Below are 20,713 nucleotides of genomic sequence, written 5' to 3'. Positions count from 1 at the left end.
GTGTTTGTTACCTGACATTTCTGTGCTGAAATGATTTGAATTGACTAAAAACACAGTATTAAGATGGGATGAGATACACATTAATGATCCACACTGGTGAAATATCGTCACAGCAGCTCAGAAAATACTAGGTATATAAGAAAATACTCATAAACAAGAAATATAAAAGAAAAAGATAAGAGACGCATCTAAGGTATACTTGAAATAGAAAAATAGAATAGAAATAGAACAGATAATAATAATATAAAAGGTTATATACACTATATACACCTTTCAAGTATACAGGTGTGTATGTTGGATCATTTGTATAATGCACATATATATCTAACATAACGGTAAATCTGCAACCATTTTCATTTATGACAGATAACTGAATGTCTTTGGTTTTTTGGACTGTTGGACAAACAAAAAAAAATCAATTTGAATAAGCCAATTTAGGCTTTGCAAGATTTTTCATAACTCGCAGACCAAACAATCAGAAAATTGATCAGATTAAAACAGATGCAGTTTAATCAACAATGAAAATAATCATTAGTTGAATCCCTGCTGCTGCTTTTATTAAGTCAAGAGTCTCAGTTTTTCCACCACCTCACTGTTTTAATTTAAATGTTCTTTTTTTTTTATTAAGAAAATGTGGCTGAATAATTCATTCATTCACTCTTTTGGACATGATCATTTTTAAGATTCAAGTCCCTTTCAACCTAATTGACATTTGTGTTGAGCAAAGCGACACTATTCAGCTGAGCTGTTATGAATAATTTGTGTTTGCCTAATGTTTGCTTGATAATTGCATTGTTTAATTATTGATAATTAACTGGTGCAACTTTTGTGTGATTTTCTCACTGCTCACTGTTTCTGTTTGCATGATTACAAAGAAGCAAACAGCACCTCCTTTGGAGAGAAGGGAATTAAAAAAACACACGAATGTCACCTTTAATGTCTCCTTCTTTAATGATGTATGTCTTGCCTAAAAACAAGCAAATTACCATTTTTTTCCCTCTGTGTTTGTCTCACATTTGTAGTAATGAGCTGGCTGCTTGCATCACCGTGCGGTGGTGACGTGTGGCGTCTGGGAGCTGTCCCAGGAATCATGGTGCTGAAGCTGCAGCACCGATTCAGCAGCCAATGATCACAGGAGATTCCGGGGCTACGGATGCTTTCACCCAGTGCAGGACAGTCCGACTATCGTGCTGGATTTTACCGGAGGGATTTAAACCCATCGGCTTGCTCCTCGGACATGGAAATTCGATAATTTTTTTGGGGGGGGATGTAAGCTTCACACAGACTTGTCGGGCGACCTGCAGTCTGGCAGGAGATCTGTGGAGGGAGAGAGAAAGAAGAAAAAAAAAAATCCTGAAACTGTGAGTCGTATAGAAATCGGGGGTAGCTCGCCAGGTAAGACAGATTTCGCTACCCTAACATGGCCATCGATTGACTTGATTTGCCTTGAGAGCCGTCGACAGTAATAAGCAGAGATCTGTTGGTGTTTTAAATAAATTGTGTCCTTTCTTTTTTTTGTGTGTTGTTTAAGATTGAGTGCTGACATTTTGTTTTGTAGTCTACATCAGTTCACTGTACCAAAGGCAGATTTGATTCCTGTTTTCTTTTTTCTTTTTTTGCACTCGTCGTGAATCTGGAGGGAGAAGCCTGTCGAGATAGTTTATGTTGTACAGAGCAGGCAGACTATTAAGGCCATGAAATGACAGTGGACATTGAGTGAATGGGCCATAGCCTTATTACTTGAATGCATATTCCTCTCAATCTAACATCTGACTCTCCTCTTTTAGCTCATTTATTGAACTTAATGGCTTCAGACACTTGTTTGCATCGATGGGATTTATTTACTGTTTGGATTTACATTCACGTGGGAAGACAATAAAAGACTTTGAGTTAGAATATACTACATAGAAAACTAAAAGGCTGCTTTACACACCACCAAGCGCCGGGAAACGCACCCTCTACCCTCCACTTATCCCATCTCACGACATATGAAGAAGTGTTTGCTCATGACGGGGACACATACAGTACATGCTGTTTTCTTCCAGCACCTTTGCATGGTGCTGTGAGTTACTGGCCGGAGACAGTCTGATGTTGCGCAGCCAGGGCATGCTGAAGAGCCGCTGTTGCGTCCTGCTCGGTGACCTGAGGGTGCTCCTGCTCGGGCCACCGGCACCGCCGACACCGCTGCCTCCGCTGACCCCCATGAGCGGCCAAACTACTGAAAGCCATGAGACAGGCGTCACCGTCCCCGACAACAACAACACGTTAACGCGGAGCCACCAGCACGCGGGGGACCGGGTTGCTCCACCTGCAGCGGGAGCCACCACCGGGCCACCACCGGGCGGAGAGCGACTGGGCTGGGTTGATGCTGCAGAGCTTTCGGCGGCCCTGCGCGGCTGCAGCAGCTCCTCTGATGACTGCTCAAAGGGCAAACTGGAGGAGAGGTTCTCCCTCACCAGCTACACAGAAAGTGGCTTCAGGACGCCTGTGTGCAGGATCTGCTTCCAGGGACCAGAACATGTAAGTGGAGGAAAAATGTTCCTATAAATATTAAAATAAGATATTTCTGTCATGGAGGAAGTTTCTGTTAATTAGTTACTCTCACTTCTGTCTCTCAGAGGGCTCAGCAATTTGTAGGATCTATTGGTGTTATATTTAGGAATGAAATCTGCCAACTATTCGCTCTCCGAGGAGCACAGGTTAACTATAGACCAGACTAGGTCGTGGGAATGTTGCACATTTAGATCCAGAAATCATCCCTCCCTGGCAGAGCCTCTGTTACATGCCGGCTTTCTGTAACTTTCTGAGGATTTGCTGGTCAAGCCTCTTTTCCAGTGAGTAAACCCACTCCCAGTGTCTTATTAGGGCATCCATGCAGCTGGAGAGTCGTCTGAGCAGGGATCCCATCCTGCATCCTGCGCTCATCCCTTTGTGTGGCTTGAAAAGACAGCTATAGCTAGCAGTGGGAGGATAATGAAAGACCTTGTCCCCATGGTTGACAAGTGTGGAGGATACACAGAGATGCAGTACTAACAACTCATTATAGCCAAACACCATGAATTCATATCAAAGCATTACATGCATGAAAAGAAACAACAACAAATAATGCCTCTGACTCTCTCCTGCTCACATGCACTACGTAGAAACAACAAAGAAAAAATAATAATAATAACAGTAATGTGCACAGGGCAGAAGGGAAGAGCCTTCAAGTTAATCACACTGCACGCCTCCATCTTTGGGTCTATATTGATGGTAATGTCACACTACATCAATCAGGAGAGGAAAAATCTGAAAGAAGATAGCTAAGGTGTGCGGCAATAAATAATATTAAATTATAACACCGAAGCTGGCACTTAGCAATTTGCGGACACATTAGTTACACTGTTTGACAGAGCCTTTGAGACCACAGTGACGAATATGTCACACCTCACCAATTAGTAATGGAAGTAGGAAGGCTATAAAAATGTGAAGCAAGATAACTGAGGTGTAGAACATACCTTTTTGTCTGGCAGATTGAACTCATGGTTACTTTTCCTTTGCCCAAGCAGCAGATTTACTGTATCATTTCATGGCCATTGCGCTGTGTATGGCCTATAATCTCTCTGTATTTCATCAACTAATTATTCCAACAGCAATTCTGTGCATCATTCCACCTCCGAGTGCAGACTTTGTAATTATTACTGACATGGGGTCTAGTTATGAGATTGGCAGACAGGACCTCATCCCTTTTTCGAAAACTCCATAGATAGTCAACACACTCTGTGATGCATACAAAGTACCGCCTTCAAAGTTTGCAGCATTTCCCATGGCTTCCTCCAGCTCATCTCATCAATGCTTCCTCGGGACATCGCAGCTAGTCAATAGCACTTGATTTCACGCCGTCTTATCATTATGCAAGTTCTTATCTATCACCGGCCTTCCGTTTTCTGTCATCTCTGCTGCTGGTTTGGGTGAAGTCCAGGTATGGATCTGTTAAGGTGTAAATGGGCGCAAGGAGAATGAGGCTCCATTTGAAAGGAGAGATGAGTGGACTGTGTGTGTGTGTGTCACTATGCGATACAGGCAGTGGGGGGACATTAGTTATCCTCTGTTCTCCCTTAGCCTCCAGGATGTCACATAGACCAAGGCAACCAGTATCTGATCTGACAATCCACCTCCAAAATGCTTCCATCTCCAAGGCTGAGATACTCAAGACAGAGGAAAGAAGGGAGCGAGAGACATTGGTTTCCTCAAGCATCCCACTAGAAAAGAGCCTTGAGTGTCTGACAGAGGCAACTGTTGAAAAATTATTGTACTCTGATTTAATATGACACCAAACGACGTAATAAGTCTGTGTAATCGAATTCATGTCAGTGATTTTCATACCACTTTCTTCGAGGTGCCCTTAGTGATTCACAACCAAAGTCCTGTTGTCTTTCCATCTTTCTTTCCATCCTCTTAAATACAATACTCACATCTAAAGTTACCGATCACTGTGATGACTCCTCTTATCTTTACTGGCCACAAAGTTATCCCCTCAGAAGTCTGTAAGCCAGACTAAGTGGAAATCATCCAAAGCGTTTTTCCTGTGAAATTCCTCTTTTGTGTGCATAAGGAAAACACTTCCAAGGAAACACAAAGGCAGTTTCGTAAGAATTAACTGTTACTTTAGATATGATTGAAAACAGACTGTGGATTTTGTCCACGACCACATAGATGTGAGGAGTTATTACAACAACCTATAACTCTATATAGAAGTAAGAGTATTTACATAGACTTTAGGTCAGACTCCTTCTGCTGGTTCAATTACACCCCCAGACACACACAATATACAGTATAATGAATAGCCGAACCACTGAAAGAAGAAATTATATGAATTTGTGTGCCTTTTACTTGAATACTATATTTTAATCCACCATTAGTTCTATTTATCTAAAGGTCAGGCTCTACAGGGGGCTCTGGTTCGCTTGCTTTGAGCATTTCCTTTATTCAAGCTTGTACTTTTAGTCTTGATCTTGACCTAGTCCCTCAAATAATAAGCAGTTTATCTAAAGAATAGCTTCAGGAGTATTCAGGAAATAGTCATGTAGTGCTCAAACCTATAAAAAGGATACTTACAAAGACAAGTGATGGAATATTTTCATACGTGTGGGCTCCTTTCCTGACGTGTCATGCGCTATTACATTGTAGTGCCCTTTGGGGCTGATGTGTGTACTGTCCGGTCCTCACTTCAGCTGCATGTTGAGAATATGTGAGTCCCTGCTGCTCAGAAAAAAACATCCTAAATCATACCACAGATAATGCACTCGCACAGTGTGTTTGTCTGAAGCACAATGAGAAGCCTTGAGGGGTCAAGTTAGCATCATTTTTTCTATATGGCCCCACAGTGCAGAGGCACTATGCTCTCTGTATTCCATCATAGCACAGCTCTTCTGCCATTTGTTAAAAATGGGATATAAACAAGTTACATAAGCACTTTTTTGGGGGAGGGCTGAAGTCTATAGACAACAGCTGTGAATTCATAAACTTAAATTATAAACTCTCGTTGCTCTTTTATTCAATTACTTTTAAAGGACCATTAACTGTCACTGTAGGCCTAATGGTTCCTGTAAAATAAGCAATGACTGGAACGTCCTCCGGCATATGGTTTATGAGCAGCCATAACAGATAAATAAATTTTAAATTATATGACCTTCAATTTAATTTCTTTGGTGATTGTACTGCCCCTCTAACTAGTTGAATATGGTTAAAATATGTATATGAAGCTGTTTTGCAGATGACTGCTGTATTGCAGCTTTTTTTTTTTTTTATGAAAGAAAAGCTTGTGCACTAAATGTCACCAAACTATTGTAAAAATCATTTTCATTCAAGTTTCTTTGGTAGCTAGTTTATTATGCCACAATTTCCCTTCGCCTAGAGCTAATGGAGTTCATTTGCATTGATTCCAGACCCTTAAGAAATGTGAATAGCCATCTCTAATTTAGGTTCATGTAGTTATGTATATTGAGGGTGGATCCAATTTTATAAGGAGAAAATTAGGTGCACTGAGGTGTTTTTAGGGTAATGCAGCAAAGGGAAATGGAGTACTACACCCAAAGATTTCAGGCTTTTAATATATTTTTTGTTGTTTTTTCCAGTGATCATTGCTGTTTGATCAACAAAAAGACATTTAGTTATCACTTTCTGTATGCGTGGGCTGTAATGGCATATTTGTTATCAGTCTCTCTTGCTCTCTCTCCAGCCTCAGTTGTACTAGAGTGATCTAGGTTTCAGCTCTTGGCTGCAATCAGGCCAGTCACAGTGAGCAGTCTGAGTCCCACTGGACACGGCAGAAGTGTTCTGGTGCTCTTGCCAATACACTCCCACCCTGGCCATCTGTAGATGGGCCTTTTCTCCTCTAACTCCCTGCGTTTCTCTGCCTTCCCCTCGACCAGGGTGCTGCTCCGTCTGTCAGAGATGTCAGCGTGGAAAAAGAATTTGGAAACCCGCTGCATTTCTTCCTACAGTCTCTATGCCATGTTGATGGTAGACATGGAATATTTAACACTGACTTAAAAATACATTGGCCTTAACTTAGAGAGGTGGGGAGCTGTCTCGCAGAAGAAAAGGTTGGCTAATTCATTTTTTCATTCACCAAAGGCTTTTTGTTCAGTCCCATTAACATTAAAACACATCTATAAAAGAATGTCCTGCTTTGAATTTTATAGATCCAAGTTCCTTTAACTGCAGGTCAGGACCTAAAAAAGGGTGGCAGGCCTAAATCTTTTGGGTCATCATCTATATCCAATATGACAAGACTAGTAATATATTTTAATGAGTTTGGGGCCCAAGGTGAGAAGTGATAAATCTCACATTTGTTCCTGGGCTGATTACAGTGTAAGAATAATGGCTGGTTAAGAATATAGCTGAGCACATATTGCTGTTAAGCGGAAAGCTTGTGATGCCCAATTTGGTGAATATCATATTTTCACGTTGCCTGATGGTGTTTTAAAGTCTTTTGTAGGTTGAAAAAATGTTTGGATTTTTATTTAAACCTGTCATACTGCACTGAAAAAAGCTAAAAGACATGTTGGTCAAGTTAAAAATAAGGCTAATAAATCTCAGCTCTGTCCACGGTGCACCCTACCTCTCACCCAGTGTCGGATGGGATCGGCTCCAGCCCCCTGCAACCACGATAAGGATAAGCGGTTATGGAAAATGGATGGATGGAAATTTCAGCTCTTTCACCCACCAGCAGTGATGTGCTCCTTTTCAGTAATACTTTGCTAAACATTAGTTCAAGAGTTCACAAGTCTACTACTGACCACAGAGCACCTCCTCAGGAATAAATTGAAATTACTGCCCTGCTCGAATGCCTCTCAAAAGCAGACATTTACTCCAACAACCTCTGCAAGCATTGTTATTCTGCTTTTCAGGGAAAATGTCACCAGGCAAACATAGAGGATTTGAAATAGCACTAATTATAACCAACATCCTGGCTGACTGACAGTGAGTTCAGAAATGTCATTGCAAAATGACCAGTGTGACAAGTAACCATATCTTCCACAGTAATTTCACAGAATAGAGATGTTGTTTGAATTTGACCCATCAATGCTACATAAATGCTGGACAGCAAGACACAAGTTTCAGGGTTTTTCATTTCCTGTTATCTGACATGTACGCCAAAAGCAGTGATAACGCATGCACCTTATTTGCTACTGTTAACAGGCTGACAAACCCTTCTGTGTCAGTAAACCCTGCGTGAACTTCTTTCCACAAAGTCATGCAATGAATTTGCCTCATCTTTCACTGAAAAAATACCGAAAATCAGATAAGCCGTCAGCACCGCTGTATCAGGTATCAGTACCGTACTGCTTCCACTTAAAATTCATTCACTTAGCATGACACAATTTGATCCTATCAGCCTCGGAAGAAATTGTGCAAGGTCTAAAATCCACACTCTTTTCTGCCCTCAGATTCTCCCTACAAGCTTTTTTCAAGAGTGTTTTTAAATGCATGGCATCAGATCTACAAATCGTCAACACTTCTCTACTCTTAAGCCATTTCCCGCAGGCCCTGAAAAGCGCAGTTATTTAAACCACTCATTAAAAAAATGATAGCTAATGAACAGCTATAGGCCCAGCCCAATAGCTGAACACAGATTTTTAACCATACCACAGCACTACTGTGCTCTTGTGTTTTAGTGGGATTTCGAAAAACACTGTCCATGTGTTTATCCTCAGCAGGCTCGACTTCTGTAACGCTGTCTGATTTTATGTGTGTCTCTAAAAAGTCGACCAGACAGCTGCAGCTGATTCAGAACAATGTTGCCAGAGTCCTCACTAAAACTAGAGAGAGTGGATCATATCACTCAATATTTCAGGTCTGGCTCCCTGTTTATCAAATAATTGATTTTGAAATGCTCCCGTTGACCGACTGATCTGCTGCTCCATTATGAACCGACCAGACCTGTGAGATGGTCTGAGGCATGTCTGGTTACTGTCCCTGGAGTCAAAACCAGACACTGAGAAGCAGCATTCAGTTTTTTATTCTGCACATATCTGGAACAAACTCCCAGAAAACTTCATCTCCAACTTTTAAGTTCTTATAAATCAGGGCTTAAGACTTCAAGTTGAATTTGGGACTGCTTATTCATATTTTGATGTGTTATGTGTTATTCTATTTCAGCTTATTCTCACCTTCTCTTTTATTTCAATCCAATTTAAACGTGTATTCTTACACTGCTGTGTGTTTCTCACTTTCTTAATGCCTGTTATGTCCTATCTAAAGCACTTTGAACTACCCTGCTGTTGAACAGTGCTTCAATAAATAATACAAGTAAACTTGTGTTTTATAATGATCAGGTGCAAGCCAAGAAGTAAGGCAGGGAGAGCAGACAGAGGAGGAAGGAAGAGAAAGAGAACATTTTCTTCTATATTTTTTACTCGGTCTGAAGTCACCAGGGTGTGTGAGGGTTACTTTAAAAATGTAGTCTCACACAGTTACTAATAGACCTTTTTTTACAGCAGCCATGTTGACATGAAATGGTGAAGTCAAGTAGGTGTAACCAGTGATGCTAATTAAGGTCCCGTTCCATTCAGGTCAAACAGGGTCAGAGTCAGGGTGCTGCTGTGGTGCATGTTGGTTCACTGGGAAGGCTCTGCTGTAATAAATGAACCTTAATTAGTGTCATTAATAACACCTGTGTTTATCTACTACTTCATGTCAAAATGGCTGCTTAAAATAACATAACTTGATTACTTTAACATTACGTCAATTACCATTAATTTTGGATTACCCCAATACCAAACACAGGAAGAAAACAAGAGAGCATAAAATGTGTCCTCAGCTCAGTTTATTTTTATTTTTTTAGGTGCATAACAAAAGACTCCATAGTTTGCAAAGCACAAATAAAGTCTCAAAACAAACATTTACAGGTAAGGCTCTCACCTGTGACATCTTTTTAACGGCTGCGAGGCATAACGTGCAATGTACTGTGACGTTGTTCCTCTTTTCTGCTTCCAAACCAAAATAGCGGTGACAATTTCACAGTGAAAACACTTTTTTCAGAGGCCATGGTGTTAATACATTGGTGACTGTATTAACATTAGGTTAACGTTCTAGACATGTTCATGCCGCATGGATCATTATAGTATACTGTTCTTCTCTCTGCAAAATAGTCCCCATTTTTACTAAATGTATCAGCAATCTGATTACATCTGTTTTTATGTAACAGAATACAGTTACATTTTTTTGTATCCTAATTACAGCACTACAGCTAAATGCAATAACAGCGCTAAATGTAATCCGTTCCTCTCCAAGCCTGGAAGTAACCACATTTTCAACTATGAAAAAATATTTCTGACAGATGCATTCATTTTAAAAGCCGCAGTAGCAGTGCGCTGTATTCTGTAGCTTTGTTGGATTTTGTTCTTTGACTGACACTTCATTGACTAATCTGAATTTCAATGGTACTAGTACTCAAGCATTTTGCCTGTCAACTAAGTGTGAGGCAGTCAGGCTTTCATTTCACACCTGAACTGGTATAATATGACCGTGAAGTGCTGTGTATGCTGTGAGTGTGTGCGCGTCTGCTAAGCTCTCAGAAAATCAATAAGCCAGCACGAGAATGGCAAAGAAATATAAATGTATGTATAGTGTAACGTGCAGTTTATCTGCAGGGGGGTAAATGAGATGAGGAAGGATTGTCAATGATTGCTATGAGGAGATATTTCTTCTGAATCCATTATTATGAACCAGAACATTTTAGTCTTCGTATTGTAGTCTGTGGTTTTCATTACATTCTGTGTGGCTCTACTGAAAAATACATTTATTCAGTTTGCATCAGTGAAGGACTTCTTTATTTACGTCACAGCACTGCACGAGTAGTGAGGTTCATGTTTCAGTAGCAGCAGCACAATAGTCCGAACAAGATATCTACTGATATTAAAGATATGGGGGAAAATAATATATTTATCTATTTAATTGACTCTTCTCCTAGGTTTGCATGTATTGACTGACTCTGACTCTTTCCCACAGGGGGAGCTCTTGAGCCCATGTCGATGCAGTGGGTCAGTACGTTGCACCCACCAGCCCTGCCTCATCAAGTGGATCAGCGAGAGAGGGTCCTGGGCCTGTGAGCTCTGCTACTACAAATATCAGGTCATTGCCATCAGCACCAAGAACCCACTACAGGTGAGCTGTAGGTGTTACGGAAAGCACTGAGGAAATTTACAAGAAAATAGTTATTGTAGGATCTTTGAACTACAGTAGGAGGCTGATGAAACTCAAAACGTTGAATATATCAGATGTTTTTTTTATGTCGTTCAGAGAATTGTAGGGTTTTATGAGGATAGGAATAGATAGCCTCTGGTCCTTCTCCCTTGCAACTACTCACTTGGATCCTTTTAAGTTTTCATATTAAAATTTATTTGGGACAAAACACCTAAAACAGTATATTCAGGAATTACACAACAGCTCTATTCATGCTCTGATCATAAAGCGAGGAGCTCTACTAAAAAGGGAAGATTTTTGAATTAAACAAGACTTTTTCCCTCTGAACTATAGAACAGAAAGACTGCAGAAGCAACCCCTCTCCCTCTGTTTTAAATTTTAGTGATATTTGATAGTCGTTTGTGAGTGGACAGATTTCTTTGAGGGTTTTTTTTTTTTTAGGTTTTCACTTGTAGTTTCTGACAGATACACACCTGGAGTTCCCTTTCCCTGAAGTTTGATGCTTTTATTTTGGTGTAATATGTTAGGATTATCAGCCTGAATAATTAATTTACTATATGAATGTTTTAATTCCTGCTTTCTTATCAGAGATTGTGCATGTCAGTCGTGTTGTTTCCTTGTTGGTGCATCTCTTCATGTATTTCTTTTCATTCTTGTCCCACAACAGTAAGTTTAAAAGAGAAATGTGAATGTACTATGAAGATCTAAGCTGTGCTGTGGTCTGTGTCTTCTTGCAGTGGCAGGCCATCTCCCTGACGGTGATAGAGAAAGTGCAGATAGCAGCAGCCATCTTGGGCTCCCTGTTCCTGATGGCCAGTATCTCCTGGCTGGTGTGGTCTTCTTTCAGCCCGTCAGCCCGCTGGCAACGACAAGATCTGCTTTTCCAGATCTGCTACGGGATGTACGGTTTCATGGATGTCGTCTGCATCGGTGAGGTGCTAGATTTCAAATTGGTTTATTTGATTTATTTGAATGAGTGTGTGCATTTTAGTCACATTATTCCAGGTACATTATGCATTAAAGAGGGAAAGCAAACATAACATCGAAGGTGTTCAGTAGAGTCAATAATTATACCCTTCACGAACAGCTTAAACTATTTACATAACAAATCCTTGTGTGTCACATTAAACTGGCTTTAATTTGTATTGCACACATCATCGTTTGGCCAGTTTTATTATATTTTTGTAATATTCACTATATGACAGTTACTATGTTAACTGTCAGCGCTTACTTATGTTTAAAACATTTTACATTTTGCAGCCGCTAAAGCAAATATTCAAATGCCTTTCACTCTATAATAAACGCTGCAGCTCCAAATTCAGGCAAATTTCGAAGACCTTTGTGCGTTGATATAACACAAGAGAGAGAGAGAAAAAAGGTGCACTGAAGCATTTTTAACCATCTTCTGGATTAGAGTGGGTGTTTAATTCGAAACTTGTAGCATCCGCTTTAAGCCTGTCGTCCTCTCTCTGGGGTCCCGGGGGCCCGCCTGTTTTCTTTTTTTGTTTTTTTTTGATGACTGTGCGATGAAATCTCACATTAAGAAAACTCTTAACTGCCACTGCAGCAGACAGCAGGACAAGCGCAAGACGAGATTGATTGTCTCTGGTTTGGTGGCGAGGATTGAATGTGGAGTCATTAACTCTGCACTTTATAGAGATTAACTTGTCACCTGGCAGACATTAAAGAGCAAAGACCCGACTTTCACTCATCCACAAAGTTAGAGTGGGAAAAGACAAAGAGCACAGATAGGATTTCATGAATAAACACTGCGGTTGGGAATCATTAAAATGTCCAGATTTCTATCTCTATATTTGAGTCGTATGTATCAGAGGACAGTTTGTACTATAGCTTGGTGTATGCTGGCTGTAGTGGTGATGAAGGTACTTCCTTCTTTCATTACTTTAATATGGAAGAAAATGCAGTAAAGTCTTTGGGTCCAAGCATCTCTTGTTACAGATTGATTTCAATTTTCCAGATACTGAGTTCAGTGAACACAAATCAATAAGCAATTTTAAACTGTGATAAGATGTTATCGAACAACCCCAGAGAACAGATGCATCATTTTTGCTAACCTAAATCCAAAAGTGGTGAGTATTGCTGTGTCATAAGTTGTGCCTCGTCTACAATTTTTCTAGGAAAGAAAGATTTTATCCGATGGTTAAGGTGCGATACTTTAAAGATGAGTTGTTTTGTTCTGCTACTCCCTCAGCTAATACTTTCTGCAGGCTTGAGCGCAGTAAATGTATCACTGCAGAGATATACAGTATATCATTCTGCGGTGTCATTAACGCTGCTGCCAGACAGTGACATTGTCTAATTGATGCTCTGATCTCCACAGCACTAATTGTCCACGAGGGACCTTCTGTGTTTCGTATCTTCCACCGCTGGCAGGCTGTAAACCAGCAGTGGAAAGTCCTGAACTATGATAAGTCTATGGACAGCGATGACCTGAAGAACACCACTGTGGACAGGACTCTGTCTCAGCCCAGCCCGGGTTATCAGACTGGAGTAGGAGTGTCCACCTCCACCTCCTCACTGATGGTGGTAGCCTCCACAGCCGCTGGTTCCACTTCTACTACCGTGGTGACGGCTGCAGGAGGACTGGGAGCACATGTGGACCCCAATAACGGCAGTGTAGTGCCAGACCAACACTGTCCCTACAATATCCTCCACCTCCTCAGCCACCTGAGGCAACCGGAGGCCCGCAGCCAACCCAGCAATAGCACACGAGAGCTGGTCATGAGAGTCACTACAGTCTGAGGAGCCAGTTGAGGCCTTAACTCACATGGAGGTGAAAAATTTATGAACCAGCAGACAGTTGAAAAAGAAAAAGTCTTATCCTAACTGCACTGGATTATTACCATGTTGTTGTTTGTTTCAAAATGCATCTCTGATGTCCTTACATGGATTGAATAAAAGTCAAAGTTGTTTGATTTGCAGAATTGGTTGGAAAATAGTTCTTCGGGTATCTGGATACATGCACAAATATTCATTCCTGATCTATTGAAACAGGAAACAATGAAGAGAGACTTAGCTCACAGGTCTCCTTACTATTGTTTGCTTTTGAGCTTAGATTCCCCTCGCCATTATTACCTGGTCGTCTGCCTGAAAATTGCAGCTGAAAGAACAGTCCTTATTTTTTCAATAGCTAACCTTTAGATTTTTAAAGATCTCCTTCAAAGCAGTGATAATTAGAAGCAATTTTAAGATACATTTAGCATTTTTTATTATTTATTTTACTTTATTCTTCTTATTCTTTGCTTTTAACCCAAATATCACACTGACATCACAGTTTGCTCATGAATAAAAATGATTTCTGCATGAAAATATGCAAAGGTACAAAACCTTTGACTCCGTTGTTCGTTTGAAATCACCTGTAAAGGGACACACCAGGTTGGCCACCTGCTGTACGTGAAAAAAAAATAGAAGCAGAGATAGTCAGAGCTGAAGCTGTAAGGTGTGAAAAGGTCATAGACTTTGATGTCAGAGAGATGCCAATGGTGAATTTGTCACATGAAAGTTTTCTAGTAAAGACATTTGATCATCTGTGTGTGTAGTGAAGCGCGATGTGGATTAAATCTATGACCTGACATAAATGTCAGGAAAGATATGGAGCAGCAAACAGGCAGCCAAAAATACATTTTAAACTTTATTTTCAGCGTTTTACCAACACTAAATCAATACAGGTTTTGGAAGAGAGGCTTGCTTTCTTTCGTCTCTGATGAGCACTTTTTGTTTTATTATGTGATTTTTTAATGATTTTATTTGAGACAGTTTTGTGCCATCTCAAAATGGTGTCCTATATAGACGACCCAAAGACAGTCATCAGCTAGATTACTTAATTGCTCCTGCCTGTATCTCCACATATAAATACACATTTCTGCTCCAAAGTGTTGGTGTCACACTTGCAGTCCATTATATCCATTAGGGATACATTCATGTTCACATTGGGCTCACAAAGCCAGTGATCGCTGGGTCTCTTGGCTCTCACATTCAGATATGCTCTTTGATATTCTCTTGCTTCATGTCCACGAAAGATCAGTTTAATCCCACGAGGCACACCGCAGCTTTAAAGCATGTTGTTGGAAGGAAGAAACACTGTTTAAAACATTCTCATATCTGTGGCGGCAATGATGTTACTCATTTATTTCCACAACATCAACAGACTGACACTGTGAAGCTGTGCAGAGAAAGGCACTCTGCATTATTCTACAGTTTCTCATTTAGATGTTGTCTCCTTAAAAAAACATTTTGATGCTAATATTATCCATTACAAGCAGAAATCCAAAGCTGATCATGGTGTGAGACATTTTTCGGGGGAGCTCTCCCTCGGATGCCTTTGAGCCTTTTCCAACATGCATTACATTAAAACACATCATTAGCTGAAAAACACGATCTGCATTAATTTTAGTAATGTCGGGTGCTTAACGCCGTGCAATTTATTTTTATTTCTGTAGGTTTTGGCAATGCAGCAGTACACTGCAACCTTGTCTCGTCTAGAACAACAAAGAATTTCATTGCTGCATTGTATGAGGTAAATCCAACTGTCAAAAAGCATAATCATGCTCCAGCCTTTAGTATTCTGTGTAATGAAGCTCCACGATAGCAGGTGGATGTGCTTTTTTCATTTTTTTGCAACTCTGCTCATCCTCATCACAGTCAAATGCCATGGAGTACAGTATCTGCAGAGAATCAGGTAGAGCTGTGATTTTCTGCTGAATTATTTAAGCCATGAAGTGCTGATATCAATGGGTGGGAGCTGCTGTATGGAACCAACTTGCAAGGAGCTGAGAGGTTGCAGAGAGTTCAAGAATCTGCTTGCCTCAGTTCCCTTCACACCTTGTCTCTTTGAATTCACAGGCGCACACACCTATCTTTGATAAAAACTCAACTCGCAAAACAGCCACAACACGTAGGAATTTATTACCCAAGTGTCGTCTTTCAGGATTAATAAGGAAGCACTTTCTACAGCAGGTTAAATATTGAACTGTATTCTGGCGCTCGTGCTGAGATCATATCTATTTCATGCTTAGGAAAAGCCATGCTGCATGTTGATATTCTGTTCATGTAGATGTTTTTGGTGCAGGGACTATGAAGTCGCACTCATGTGATTTCTATTTAAAGTTACCTCTGTTCTTAAGACAGTCTCTCTCTCTTTTTTTTTAAATCAAATACACCATCCCCTGCCAAGTGTAGAGTCCATTTTCATTCATATTTTTCAGCTTCAGAAATCATAGTTTTAGTAAAAAATGAGTCAAAGTCAAAACCGAGGGAGAAGGTAGTGGTGGTTTTGTACATTTTAACCTGAAGGAATCAAGTCTTTCATGAAAGTCATCAATCAGTTCTTTAATGTTTCTGCTAAAGCAAATAATTGAGGCACTTTGCAGAGTCTGAATGTATGAAATTCATCCAAACCAGTCATTTCTGAAGGGTTATCTTTCTCGTGGCCGGTGTACAATGTAATAAAACCGCTGTACGCATTGCTTTCATCTGCAGAAAATTGACCCAAAAAAGGATTTTTTTTTTTTGCAGACTATATAGAACACTGAAGCTTTGAAACTGGGTAATGTACATGCAGCTAATGTGTTATTCAAGCAGGTCGTCTGAAGTCTGAAACTCACTGGCAAAAAAAAAAAAAAAGCACCACATTCATTCCCTGCAACTTCTCCTACCTTTGAAAATGAAAATGAGCATTTTCGAAGAGCAGAGACGAAATGACACATGTCATACGGAAGCTAAAAGCATCGACGGTCAGGGTCAATGCTGGGAGAAATTACAGGAGAGGCAGCTGTGGTTAGATTCTTCTTCTGTATTTCAATGCAGAGACATATGTACCTCCTTTTTCTACACCTATTTATAGCTGCTCAGGGTCAGATACTGAAATCTTTGAGTGAATCATCACAGAAAAACAAACAATTTAGATGTTCCGGTTCAAATGTTTTGCACGTTTTTGGACTGTGGGAGAAAAACCTACACACACACACACACACACGCACACACACAGACACACACATGGTCTTTTCCTCCCTCGTTCAGCCAGATGTTAGCATTGAGATTTCAATGTAAAATCAAGTGTGAGAAATGTTTCTATTATCTAGCCATTTGGACAGGGTTGTAGCATGCAGACACACACACACACACACACACACACACACACACACATATGCCGTGTAATGATTCCCTATAAATCTTGACTTTCTAATATAAAAATATGTTTTCTGTCCTCACTCAATCTTGTTTTGTCACTTGTGAGGACATCATAAGGATAAACATGATAACACACACACACACACACACCTAGACACGCGCGCACACACATGTTCTATCACAGAGTTCTGGAATACAGTGTTCCAGAGTTCTGAGTTCCATCACTAGTATATAAGCTTCTCCACCGTGTGACTACAGAGAGATTGTCTGCAACTACTGAACAGTTTGCCACAAAACCTCACACTCCAACCGAGCAAATCTGAAGACAGAAAACTCAGAAGATAAAAGAAAGAGAAACAAAACAAACATACCGAGCTCATCTGAAAGATGTCTGAACAGAGACAGGTAAGTGAATGCCACATAAGAGACTTAAGGACTTAAATTGGTTTAGAGATGAATTTGCACATTTCTTTTCAAACATGCTAAAAGTTTTTTGTGATGATTATACGTGAGGCAGCATCAGAAAGTGAGTTTCAGTGTGAGCTGGAGGACAGTACTCCATAATGTGTCGATGTTAGACTGATTTAATTAGAGAAAAACACCTTTTCCCTAAAATTCACCTTTTTTATTGTTGTTTAGAAATACAAAACCTAAACAAAGGACGAGAACTGAAGAATTAATAGTAATAAAACATCTATTAGCAAAATTTTTGATCCCTAAATCAGAATAAAAACACAAATATTGATGCAAATCATGACAGATTATCACGTGCATTCTTTGCAGCAATAAAAATGAAACAAACAATGTTGACCATAATGAGTGAATATTTAGAAAAACATTCATACAAAAGTACATAATTGTGCAAAAATATCTGTAGAAATGATAATTTACACACTGTATACATACAGTATATATGAATATATGATATGTATCATATTGTAAACAATCTTAATCCTAAATGTTTGTTTGGAGTAAATGATTCCACAATATCTCTAAAACTATAGCACTTCTGCTTCTATTTATGTCCAATTTTCAACACCTTTTCTTGACAGCTTACAGTTTTTCGATCTTTGTGTTTCTTCACTAGATTTCCAGTTACATGGAAAAGGAGAAGAACATGGACAAAAGGCCCAGCTCTCCTACTTTTTCCATGAACTCTTTGGCCCCTGAGATCAACAACATCCCTGTCTCAGGGTTCATCAATCACACAACATTGGATGACGATGAGCTGATGCAGTGTAATGACCTCTTAGATAAAGAAGAGCTCACCTGCTTCAACATCCACGCAAACATGAGCCTGGAAAGCAGATCATTGCTCTCCGGCTCCTGGTCCTGCAGCACTGATTCAGTTCTCTCAGAAGTCATCACCTCATTTGATCAGGATGTCAATGAGGTGATTAAAGCGGTATGCCAAAGCTTTTTTGATCCTGAGAAATTGGAGAAAGAGGCAGTTGATTCTGTAGAAAAAGAGGAAGTCCAGACCACAGAGAGCATATCAACCTCCAGACTGACCATCGGGTCAGATAAGAGCCTGTCTTCTTCTTCCACCGAAACGGTCATCGTTGAGGCAGCAAAAACGCTTGTCTCTTTGGTGTATGACAAAGCTGTAAAGGAACTGGAGGCCATTGAGGCTGCAAAAACACCCAAGGACGCTGATTCTCTAAAGACACTGCAGTCCACTCACAGTGAAAAGGTGCTGGAAGAGGCCGATTCACTAAAGACACTGCAGTCCACTGACAGTGAAAAGGTGCTGGAGGACGCCAATCCTCTAAAGACACTGCAGTCCACTGACAGTGAAACAGTGCTGGAGGATGCCGATTTTCTAAAGACACTGCAGTCCACTGACAGTGAAAAGGTGCTTGAGGCTAATTCTCTAAAGACACTAGAGGACACTGATACTCTGCAGAGGTCACAGGGGAAAAGGTGTTTCAGTAGAGACCAGAGAAAGGTTCATCCAGCTCCATATTTGGATGAGACTGTCAGGTCACCCAGCACTGACTGGACAATGTTTTGCACTGGACAGAGCAAACAGGGATCTTGTGGTTCTCAAGAGACAGCCACCATTACCTCCTCCAGTGGTGATGAAAGTGCAGACCTGAAGCCCGTTCAGCAAGAGTTGGTGGACCGCCTGGTGGACAAAGACCCAACTGGTGTTGAGAAAACCAAAGCAAAGAAAAGCAATCGCTTCTTGGACTTCTTCCGCAATGTCTTTTCCAAGGTGAGAATACATTTACATTTTACTTCTTGAAGACATTGCTTGAATCTTTTGTTCAAATGTAGATGTTTATTTTTTTATTACTTCCCCAGAAAAACATTAAGAAGAAGAAGAAGGTGGCTGTGGACGAAAATCACTCCAAGTGGCCTTCTTTTTGGATGCACAAGTTGCTTTTATAAGGAGCAGGACCAGCTTCAGCCACTGGCCTGATAATAACTTATCCCTGCTGTTGTATTGATGGATGAAAATACATCAATATGATGTACATTGTACTGTGTTTTAACTATGCCTGTTTCTCTAAATCAAGACTTCAATATCAGTGATTCTAGTTGTTGCACACTTGCATGCTACTTTCTCTGTTACCCACAAACCGGACTAAAGACAATTTTCTAAAGACACTGCAGTCCACTGTGAGTGAAAAGGTGCTGGAGGACACCGATTCACTAAAGACACTGCAGTCCACTGACAGTGAAAAGGTGCTGGAGGACGCCGATTCATTAAAGACACTGCAGTTCACTGACTCTGAAAAGGTGCTGGAGGACGCCAATTTTCAAAAGACACTGCAGTCCAGTGACAGTGAAAAGGTGCTGGAGGAGGCTGATCCTCTAAAGACACTGCAGTCCACTGATTGTGAAAAGGTGCTGGAAGACACTGATTCACTAAAGACACTGCAGTCCATTAACAGTGAAAAGGTGCTGGAGGAGGCTGATCCTCTAAAGACACTGCAGTCCACTGACAGTGAAAAGGTGCTGGAGGACGCCGATTCACTAAAGACACTGCAGTCCACTCAAAGTGAATGGGTGCTGGAGGACGCCGATTCTCTAAAGACACTGCAGTCCACTGACAGTGAAAAGGTGCTGGAGGACGCCAATTTCCTAAGACACTGCAGTCCACTGACAGTGAAAAGGTGCTGGAGGACGCCGATTCACTAAAGACACTGCAGTCCACTGATTGTGAAAAGGTGCTGGAGGACGCCGATTCACTAAAGACACTGCAGTCCTGACAGTGAAAAGGTGCTGGAGGACACCGATTCACTAAAGACACTGCAGTCCACTGATTGTGAAAAGGTGCCGGAGGAGGCTGATCCTCTAAAGACACTGCAGTCCACTGACAGTGAAAAGGTGCTGGAAGACACCGATTCACTAAAGACACTGCAGTCCACTGACAGTGAAAAGGTGCTGGAGGACGCCGATCCTCTAAAGACACTGCTGTCCACTGACAGTGAAAAGGTGCTGGAGGACGCCAATTCACTAAAGACACTGCAGTCCACTGACAGTGAAAAGGTGCTGGATGAGGTCGATCCTTTAAAGACACTGCAGTCCTGACAGTGAAAAGGTGCTGGAGGACGCTGATTCTCTAAAGACACTGCAGTCCACTGACAGTGAAAAGGTGCTGGAGGACATCGATACTCTAAAGACACTGCAGTCCACTGACAGTGAAAAGGTGCTGGAGGACATCGATTCACTAAAGACACTGCAGTCCACTGACAGTGAAAAGGTGCTGGAGGAGGTTGATCCTCTAAAGACACTGCAGTTGCAGCTGGTGTTGAGAAAACCAAAGCAAAGAAAAGCAATTGCTTCTTCGACTTCTTCCACAGCCTCTTCTCAAAGGTGAGGATACATCTACTTGAAAATTCTTGAGTCTTCATGATTTATG

General features: G+C 40.8%; 1 protein-coding gene across 2 annotated transcripts; it reads left to right on the top strand.

Moving 5' to 3' along the window:
* The first annotated feature begins 1,020 nt into the window (after window positions 1-1,020).
* On the top strand, window positions 1,021-13,634 carry marchf4b (membrane associated ring-CH-type finger 4b). Of its 2 annotated transcripts, XM_010730930.3 has the most exons (5): window positions 1,021-1,395; window positions 1,788-2,520; window positions 10,498-10,653; window positions 11,430-11,622; window positions 13,034-13,634. In XM_010730930.3, the coding sequence occupies exons 2-5, from the start codon at window positions 2,029-2,031 to the stop codon at window positions 13,453-13,455; spliced, it is 1,263 nt and encodes a 420-aa protein (XP_010729232.1). In that variant the 5' UTR covers window positions 1,021-1,395; window positions 1,788-2,028; the 3' UTR covers window positions 13,456-13,634. The 2 variants fall into 2 exon arrangements, with proteins under 2 accessions (XP_010729232.1, XP_010729231.1); XM_010730929.3 differs by having other exon boundaries at window positions 1,023-2,520.
* Window positions 13,635-20,713: the final 7,079 nt, after the last annotated feature.

This window comes from Larimichthys crocea, chromosome XVIII (assembly GCF_000972845.2).
Source record: "Larimichthys crocea isolate SSNF chromosome XVIII, L_crocea_2.0, whole genome shotgun sequence".
NCBI classification, from domain to species: domain Eukaryota; kingdom Metazoa; phylum Chordata; class Actinopteri; family Sciaenidae; genus Larimichthys; species Larimichthys crocea.
The sequence above is the reverse complement of the archived record's forward strand: the minus strand, read 5'-3'. Positions and strand labels throughout refer to the sequence as shown.